Consider the following 9,825-nt stretch of genomic DNA (forward strand, 5'->3'; position numbering starts at 1 on the left):
TGTTTACATCTACTATATATTTCTTGATAGCTTTCATTCTCATGCTCTTACTGAACTTGGCTGTTGGCTGAACTTACAGCTATTGGGACCCTTTAAAACAAAATAAAAACTGAGGGAGTTCAATTTTAACCTTCTCCTGATTTTCTCTGCCTTATATGACTTAAAATCTCTCCATCTTTATTTATGAATGTTTCAAAATTTTACTTGCATTTCGATTAAAAAAAAAAAAAAAAGTGGAGTAAAAGTGGACGAGAGCCGTTGTAAGGCTACACCGTTAAAATTGCCTCATAGAGGTGACGGCAGAGCTAAGGAATGGGAGCCGGTTAAATGGAATCCCTCTCTGCTTCCCTCTCTCTTGCTCTTTTTTCATTTTCCTGGTGTGAATGTGGCTACACTGCCCCTTTGTATAAATTTGCTTACATGATTTTCCCTCCAAAAAAGTTCCCATGATGCACGGTGGTACTCCGGCCACTGTGTCTGCAGCCACCACATCTGCCACAAGCGTTCCCTTCGCAACTGCCTCCACCAATCAGGTTTGCACCTCCACCGCCATCTATGTATGTATCTATCTATCTATCTATCTATCTATCTATCTATCTATCTATCTATCTATCTATCTATCTATCTATCTATCTATCTATCTATCTATCTATCTATCTATCTATCTATCTATCTATCTATCTATCTATCTATCTATCTATCTCTGGGGGTGCTTGTGTCACATTGTGATGGGTGGGTTTGGTAGAAGGCGGTACTCCCTCTTGTTGGCCTACACTTGAGTCCAACATGTGTTCATGTGTCATCCTGTAAAAGTTTTCAGACACATTTCTATTTTAACTCCTACAATATACTTCACATGTTCCTTTAATCAGCTCTGTCTTTTCTGAAAGAACAAACTGTACTGCATAAAATGTTTGTCCTCATTGTAACTTCAATTTTTGTCCTTTCCCATTTTGAGGACTCTTCCTTATCAAAGTTGACTACCAACGAATACATGCAATTGGTATGTATGAGGTAGTTTTATTTTGTTTTTTTTATGCAATTTTTAGGGCAATTCATGAAGTTTGTGCAACGGTTGCTATCTGTGTCCTTTGGTGCTTTGCTTTTTTTTTTCATTCCTTATTATTCACCGCTGCTTCAAGCACATACAGCAAAGCCTGACCGTATACCTTGTGTACAACCCCTGGCAAAAATAATGGAATAACCAGTCTCCAAGGATGGGTGGAGGGCGTTCATTTGGTTGTCTTAATTTTGTAGAAAAAAATGCAGAACTCAGACACGACAATAAACCAAACTCATTACAAATGGCAACTTTTTGACTAAAAGGTGGGCAACACGGTGGCGCAGTGGGTATCGCCGTCGCTCCACAGCACAGTGGTTCCCGATTCAAGTCCCAGTCTGTACAGAGTTTACATGTTCTCCCCGTGTCTGTGTGAGTTCTCTCTGGGTTCTCCGGTTTCCTCCCATCTCGAAAAACATACACTTCAGGCAAATTGGCTGGTTTCAAATTGCCCGTAGGTGGGAAACCGGCCAATGAGTGGTTGTCTGTCTATATGTGAGTCCACGGTGCACTGGTGTCGTGCCCAGAGTGTACCTTGTGTCACTCTCCCAGTCAGCTGAGATAGGCTCCTGCATCTGCATCAGATTAGATCTGCTCATTAGTCCGCAGTTGAAGAGCTGTTGCACCAAGTGGACTGACATAGATCATGGCTCCAAACTATATGTCAACTGAAACAAAGGAGAGGGTTATCAGACTTCTTAAAGAGGGTAAATCATCAAGCAGTATCGCAAAAGATGATGGTTGTTCACAGTCACAGACAGTCACAGAAATAATATGGGAAGGTTGATCAAGGTAGGCATATTGGTTGGTCAAGGAAGACATCAAAGCGTCAAGACAAAAAAACTTAAATATGAATGTCTTGTTAACAGAAAATACACAGCAAAAAAAACTAGAACCAAAGCAGTCAGAGACTGCAACATCCTGTGACACCCCTGAATTCAAAATTTTACCCTTACCTACTTTCATAGATCAAAGCACTAGTTTTGATCTATGGTCTTACATTGGCCTTCTCCCTCGTCTATCTTAGTGTACAAGGTCATCATCTCATTTTCATCACCTTTGCCGCCCGAGTAATGTGCTTTTTGTTTCATCTTTCTATCTGCAATGGTTGCGAAGATATTTGGTGAACTTACGGACGAACACACAATACATCACCGCTTTGAAGTGGGGGGTAACAAGGTTACAGTGGGCTAAGGAAAAGCAATTTTGGACTGTGGATGAGTGGATGGAAGTCATTCAGTGACGAATCGCAAATCTGCATTGCGCAAGGTGATGATGCTGGAGCTGTTGTACGGTGCCATTCCAATGAGATTTACGAAGACGATTGCCTGAAGAAAAAAATGCAAATGTCCACAGTCATTGATGATACAGGGCTGCATGTCAAATAAAGGCACATCTTCAATAAAATCACAAGTTTACCTCGACATTATTGACACTTTTCTTATCCCATTAATTGAATGGATGCTTGGGGATGATGAAATCATTTTTCAAGATGATAATACATCTTGCCAGAGAGCAAAATCTGTGAAAACATTCCTTGAAGAAAGACACAGTACTTCAATGTCATGACCTGCTGCAAGTTTAAAGCCAAAGGTAGTCCAACATAGTACTAGTGCTGTTATTTTGTTTGTTTTGCATGATTCCGTAATTTTTCCCTCAGAATTGACTGATTACATAATTTTTCCTCTGCTTAGTCTAAAAAAGATACTGTTACTGACTATCACACTACCAGAGAGTTGCCATTTGAAATGGCTTCAGTTTCGTGTCATGTCTGTGATTCGCTTTTTTTCTACTAAATTAAATAACTAAATGAAAATCCTCACAGACTGGTGATTCTATCATTTTTGCTCAGGGTTTGAATAAAATACATGCATCATTTCAGTCCCAAAGTCCAGTGTGTGAGGAGATTAGCAACATATTGATTTCACTTCTGTCAAAGGTATTTGGTAAGCAGTTAAATACACATTGCACAACTTGAAAAGACTCTGGACCAGTTTTCTGCATTTTATTGACATGTGCAGGTCAACAACATGGAGGACTTAGATTTGCATGGGGAGCCACATCACTGACGGTTTCCCTTTACCATCCTCATCTTTCCCTTCCTTTCAATGCCTTCTTCTACTTCCTCCCATCCAGAGCTGACTACGACTGTTAATAGTAACAATGAATTCTGTCGCAGCTGTAGCCACATTGCTTTTTTCTGTCTCATCAAATTCATCCTTTTTTGCGGTTAGAACGTGTCGATCATTGTTGTCAGATGTCTGCTGTGAATGTTTCTCGACAAGGGATTCTCATTTTGATCTCTGTCTGTCTCCGCCTCCCCAGATTCCCATAATATCTGCAGATCATCTGAGTAGTCACAAGTACTTGACTCAAATGTAGTTCCTCTCAAGAACAGTAAGTTCCTATTGTCACATATAAATTGTCACATTCACTCTATTTAGTTTAACTTTACTTGGAATCTTTTTATCTCTGGTTTGTAATAGCAAAGAGAACAACTTCTGAAATTCCATTTTTCTATTAATGTGAAATTTTTCATGTTTTACAGATCAAATGAATGTGTTCTGGCACCGTCCAAGCCAAAAGAGTTCAGCCTTTTACATATATAACCTTCAGAATGTCAAGCAACAGGAAAAGGAAGGTCTGCCATCTCCCAGCTGGTCCACGGCGATGATCCGTGCCATCTTCCCACATATCGGTGTCAAGCAGAATTTGTCGTCAGATTGGACATCCAGCGGAGAGAGGAGGGTATCTTGGCGCTGGGGGTCAGTGTGTCTCTCCCTCTTGGGGGGGAAACATTCACATCACACCTTTGTGTCTGACTAAATCATAGCACTCTGTTTAATTATCATCATTACTGCATGCACACAATGTCAGGAGCATGGTTGCTAAATCAACACCCAGTGCTGGTACGTTAGTAGACCAAGATCTTTCTTTTTTTTTTTTTTTTTCTTATTTGTTCTGCTTTATTTGTTTAATCAATAGCCATATTTCATAGTTTACAAGTGAAATGCAAATGTGCACCTTGAATTTGAAATGAAATTGAAAAGGCACAATGATTTTAACAGGAATTTTTTTTTTTTTTTTTTTTGCCAAAAGAATTAGGCATGTACAGTATTGTGTTTTTATGGCTACTAGTGAAACTAGATGTTGAAATGAGGGTCTTGGACATATGAATGTTCTGGGTAAACCAACATACCTGTGTTCCTTGAAAGCACAGCCAGGCTAGCTTTTCTTACCATGTCGTGTGCCATCAAGGACATACAGCTAAAACCAGAGTTTTATCTCAGCAGTGTTATTTGTTTACCGAAGGTAAAGTTTTTTTTTTTTCGTATTGTTTGGTTTTTAAAATCTCCATTTTGAGTTTTTTGCTTGGTTTTTTTTTGTTGTTGTTTTTTTTACTTTTGGGTTGGTTTTTGGTTTTTTTCATTTCTCTAATTAATCAGTTTTAGAATTGGGGTTCTTGACATGTTTAAAGTTTGATGTTCTTTTTTTGTCCTTTTAAATCAGATATGATGGGTTTTCTCTAACGTTTTTTCCATACCTCTTTTTAGTGCTGTTTTTGTGTGTTGAAATTAAATTGTTGCTCAAGTCCAGTGACTCTAAAACCTTGGAGAAATAGAGAGTGATGCTTCGGTGGACATTGTGTTGCTTTGTTTCCCTTCTTTTAAAGAAGAGAGACTCTGAAATTATGTCCAACACACACTGTTCAGCCAAGTATTGGGAATATAAAACAGCAAACCCTGGAGGTCTATTAGGTCATTTAAACCGCATATCCACCAACATGACTGGTCATCTGGTCACCTTGTTATAATTTCACAACCCATCTATAGCAAACCTTCATTTTGAGGACATACAACACAGCTACGTGTTTGTATCGAAAGCAAAACGTGAAGGTTCTCACCGACTCTTCAAAACAAAGCACAGTTTGTTCTTTCATATTCACTAATGGTCACAGAAGCATCGCTCCAAAGGCTCAGATAATTAAGGAATATGTTATTGTCTTTGATTCATCACTGTGTTTTACAATTGCATCCCTTTTTCTGTTCTCACAAAGGTGTGTAGTGTCTTTACCGATTGTACCTAACAAAGCCTTAGATTACGATTAACGGGCTTTCGCCCAATCAAATGTACTTTCAATCACCATGCAGGTAAAGAACACCAATGATGTTTTATAATTCTTTCACATGACGCTTATGATCTTTTATTTTTGTTCTTTCTGTCTGTGTAAAAGTAACAAATACTCTCTTAATTTCACTGAACTTACTACTTAAGGATTTGAATCTATTTGAGGTATGTAGTTGTAGATTTTTCTTTGTTTTGCCTTAGTATATATTACTTGACAATATTGATATAGCCGTTGTAGATTTTGAGGTAGTACGACATTCATAACTTTTTCAAACCATATCGATGATAAAGTGTTGACTCAGTTCTAAATGGTCATTCGTTTAGCTGGATGTCTTTTTCGGTTGATGTTAAAGCATCGGATCCTTATTTTGATACAGGGAATAACATCATCTAATTAGTAGACATTAAAAAAATGTTTTAAACCAACTTACAATCTTCCTCGTAACATGTCAAGACCATTGAAGATCTATTGTATTGCAACATAGATTCATGTTTTAGAGTAAAAATTATTTTCTACTGTATCCATTTCAAAAAGATATGTACTTTTGTTTGAATATTTCTTAAGTTTGCCCTGAATGTCAGGCCAAAACGAGCAGTGAGATTGACGGGTGTTTGGATGTTTGGTGGATATAGTGAGATTACTGAGGTGAAGACTTCTCTCCAGTGGAGAAGTCAGAAATGCTGCAGATGATGAGTTCTAACCTAATGGACGAAGGTTGACTTTTTGCACTTCTGTATATAGTCAAATGAACAGAGAAAAAAATGTGTATCATATTGAGATATTATTTTGAATAAAAAAAAATCTATAATTATAAGGAATTTTGCTAGATTAATTTAAATTCTTAAAATTAGAAGACCAGCTAAAAAAAATTGCTTGCAAAGAAGGGCACTAGTTTCTTGGCCAATGCATTCAGAGAAAGCTATGCGCTTTTTGTCTTATTTTATCAGTGGATAGTGTTGCCAGGGGATTTCACTTCCCCACATCATTCTGACTCCATCCCTCCTGTAAGATGACATCCAGTAATGCCTATATGTCATTTGTTTGACTTGGTCGTGCAGTATTTCTGCTCCCATGATACAGTGAATACATAAAACTGTCAAAAAGTCGTATTCTATTATAGTTTGATTTGACTGCATGTAAAAGTAGAGACAAGTAAAAGAATCCACATAGGTATGCAACGAAAGATTACACATTCAGATTACAGAATACAATAGTACTTTAGTATTTTTTTTTAAATTATAAATGCCATCCACAGCGGGGAGAAATAATACTTCAAAATCAAGTCATTTTACTTGTGTGTGATAATGTATTTTCCAAAACATGTTATTCAGAGAATGATAAAGTAGTTGCACTCATCCACGCCGGATGCTCTCTCATAGCCATATCGTTACGGTCGACTCAGACTCACAAGTCGTTCTTACTATCACAGCTGTGCGCTCAGCAGGTAAAGTCTCGCCACACCAATTGCGTATTTGGCAAGTTAAGTCTTTGAAATGAATGTAACGGCCTCCGGTCCACATGTTCCTGACGTGAGGTTGCTCCGTCATCGCTGAAGAACCAAAGCACCATTTCCTCCAAACCATTTGTTCGGTCTCCTCCTGGCTCAAACCAAGGTTTATTTTCCCTGCTGAGGGCACATGTATGCTTTATGCTTTTTCCATGTAAGTGCAACCATCAATTATGTATTTGCTAACAGTTGTCACACAATAATGTACTATTCTGTCTTCAGATTTGGTTCAGCATATTTGATTGCTGCCATTGACTCTTGTTGTATGGATGAAAAAAATCTGAATAAAACAATATTTGATTTGCTCATGCAACACTTATGTGGTCACTGCCTCTGAGTGGATCGGATGTGTGGGTGACATTAGGACATTTCAGGTCTACACATAGCTATTCAGCTATTGATGTATTATTACATTTTTTTTGTAGCATTGATGCACTGCAGCTGAAAAATGGAAATAAAACTCTTTAGAGATTGGTCAACTTTACAAGTCTAGATTAAAGATGATGAATCCAGATATGTTTGAGATTAAAGTGATTGCTGCTCTGGCTAATTCTCTTCAGACTGTGCATTATCTAAAATATTGAAGCCTCTTATTTGGCTGTATGGTTGTTATCTTTCAATAATTAATAAAACACAGTGTATTTTAGTATCTTAAGAGGTATTTTTCTACACTTTTAGTTGTTTTTTTTACACATTTACTGATAAACATATTCAATACTGGACTTAAACTAGTCACAGACAGATGATTTAAATCACTCCTGCTAATTTCACGGTCATTCTGCAGGAGGACATGATCAGACTTTCCTGTCAGCACTCAGTAATTTTTAGACCCCTTTCAGCAGTGTTGAAGCACACCCCTAAAACTTTGAAATTCCAGCCTCTGTCCTGTGATTTGATGTCTGTATTCTGTCTTCTTTGCTGTTTTATTGTTTTATTCTACTTATAGGATACAGCATGATTTCACATTAAGCAGAGTCTATTTCTACCAAGGTGGATTCTTTCTCTTTTGCTCTCTCAGAGCATGAGGAAGGAGGAAGTGGTGAACTTAAAGGTGTGTTTTCCGGTATGTCGGACCAGCTCGACTCGATCATCTTAGGTATGAGATACTTTTCCGAAGACGCCAGGCATAGTTTCATGTCACCTTTTAGCTCCTGGTCAGCATTTTTTGTAACCCTGAAGGAGGTTGCACCTAAATGGTAGGTGAGAGGTACTTTCTTCAAAAAGGTGAGGCAAATCAAGTTGCACCAGGAAAATCTAAAACAGGAGTTGCTTCATTGGAGAAATAGAATTACAAGACAACTGGAGCACGTGGTGTGAAGCCTAAATCTAAAGACATAAGAGACAACCTCATTAGGACTCATCACAACCACAGTGGCTTCAGGAATGAGGCCAATGGCCATCGGGTCAGAGGTCACGCAGACTGGGCCACAGATATGCACAGGTCTGCAGTTTCTGTGCGGTCACGTGACCCCCGGGAGGTTTCGGGTGACTGCTCCTTTAAGAAAACGGAACTGAGCCGTGGGGTTCTGACGCGCTGAGGATGTGGGCAGGAAACGCGTTGCCAGAGCGCAGACACGATCACGCTTTTTCGGTGTCCGTTGCACAATACTGGCGCCATCGAAATGTATTTTAACACGGCGGGCTGATGTCGTCCACGATCGGACGCTGTCGTCGAATCTCCACCCCGCGGCCGTCACGGAGCAGAAGAGCGGGATCAGCCGGCGTGGGGTTTGTGCGCAATCCGAGCGAGAAGGCGGCCTTCCCGGCAGCCTGTCGGGTTTGGTAAACACCGGGGGCTGGCTGGTCAGCGCGTTGGGAAGAGACAGCAAGGAGCGGTCGCGGAAAAGAAGGAGGTGTCTGCCCTTTTTATTGTTATTATTATTATTATTGTTATTATTATTATCGCCCCCCCCCCACCCCACAGCCATGAGGGAGTACAAAGTGGTTGTGCTGGGGTCGGGTGGAGTCGGCAAATCCGCTCTGACGGTCCAATTCGTGACGGGTTCCTTCATTGAGAAGTACGACCCCACCATAGAGGATTTCTACAGGAAGGAGATCGAGGTGGACTCGTCCCCGTCGGTGCTGGAGATCCTGGACACGGCCGGCACCGAGCAGTTCGCCTCCATGCGCGACCTGTACATCAAGAACGGACAGGGCTTCATTCTGGTTTACAGCCTGGTCAACCAGCAGAGCTTCCAGGACATCAAGCCGATGAGGGACCAGATCATCCGTGTGAAGAGATACGAGAGGGTTCCCATGATCCTGGTGGGGAACAAGGTGGACCTGGAGGGGGAGAGAGAGGTGTCATCCGGGGAAGGCAAAGCGTTGGCCCAGGACTGGAACTGCCCGTTTATGGAAACCTCAGCCAAAAATAAAGGATCGGTGGATGAACTGTTTGCAGAAATAGTCAGACAGATGAATTATTCAACCGTTCCCAGCAGTGGAGACCAGTGCTGTTCATGTGTCCTGCTGTAAAATTAAAAACAAAACACACACACACACACAATCATCACAGTTCAGAATTGGAGCTCCTTACTCGCCAAACGAGCCAATCTGCTCACGCTGTTGTCTTATTGTCGCACACAGAATCAACGACAACTATTGATTATGTATTATAGCCTGGAAAAGTGTTTACACGACAAGTACTTGAATGTCTTGGGGGGAGGGATGGGGATGGGGTGGGGTGGTGGGGGGGGGTTTACAGCTTTGTGTATGACACTTCTCTGGAAATGTGCCTCAGTGGGAATGTTATTGTGAAACCTAAGAGACACTTGATTTCTGGTTATTCCTCTCTGCTTTTATTTGCTTGCTGGGTCCATCTGTCTTGGGGAGAGAGAGAGAGGGTTGGGTGTGTTTTGTTTATCATTTAGACTTTTTGGGGTGGGTTGATGGGAAATGCCAAATCCTTGCCAGAGCTGGGATCGTCCCGATTATGGGGAAAAGTGCTTAAAAATTGCTCTCAAATGTATTATCACCACTCAAGCCTTGCACAGGTTACTCAGATCAGAGTAGAATTTAAATCCCCAAATGGTCCGGTGTGATCCAGGAGGTGCAGACACCACCCATTACTGTATTTGAAGCTGTGGTCTGTGGTGGAGTCTTGTTATGCCTACATGTCATCCCTCCTCC

General features: G+C 40.5%; 2 protein-coding genes across 19 annotated transcripts in view; both read left to right on the forward strand.

Annotated features, from left to right (window-relative positions):
* The window catches only part of mbnl1 (muscleblind-like splicing regulator 1), a 39,652-nt gene extending 32,643 nt beyond the window's left edge, over nucleotides 1-7,009 (forward strand). For 12 of the 18 annotated variants that reach the window (XM_068340151.1, XM_068340153.1, XM_068340149.1 and 9 more), the window contains 4 exons: nucleotides 442-533; nucleotides 959-1,003; nucleotides 3,386-3,457; nucleotides 3,609-7,009. In XM_068340151.1, coding sequence (XP_068196252.1) covers nucleotides 442-533; nucleotides 959-1,003; nucleotides 3,386-3,442 — 194 coding nt within the window. In that variant the 3' untranslated portion in view covers nucleotides 3,443-3,457; nucleotides 3,609-7,009. The remainder of the gene's footprint in view (nucleotides 1-441; nucleotides 534-958; nucleotides 1,004-3,385; nucleotides 3,458-3,608) is intronic. The other 6 variants (XM_068340154.1, XM_068340157.1, XM_068340159.1 and 3 more) reach the window with 2 other exon arrangements.
* A 1,235-nt stretch (nucleotides 7,010-8,244) lies between these two features.
* Nucleotides 8,245-9,353, forward strand: LOC137611946 (ras-related protein Rap-2b-like). The gene has a single exon (XM_068340162.1). The coding sequence runs from the start codon at nucleotides 8,623-8,625 to the stop codon at nucleotides 9,169-9,171; it is 549 nt and encodes a 182-aa protein (XP_068196263.1). The 5' UTR covers nucleotides 8,245-8,622; the 3' UTR covers nucleotides 9,172-9,353.
* Nucleotides 9,354-9,825: the final 472 nt, after the last annotated feature.

Source organism: Antennarius striatus, chromosome 18 (assembly GCF_040054535.1).
Source record: "Antennarius striatus isolate MH-2024 chromosome 18, ASM4005453v1, whole genome shotgun sequence".
NCBI lineage: Eukaryota > Metazoa > Chordata > Actinopteri > Lophiiformes > Antennariidae > Antennarius > Antennarius striatus.

Bases quoted from the DNA above. Each gene is read 5' to 3' on its own strand.
- LOC137611946 (XM_068340162.1), top strand. From the start codon at position 8,623: ATGAGGGAGTACAAAGTGGTTGTGCTGGGGTCGGGTGGAGTCGGCAAA.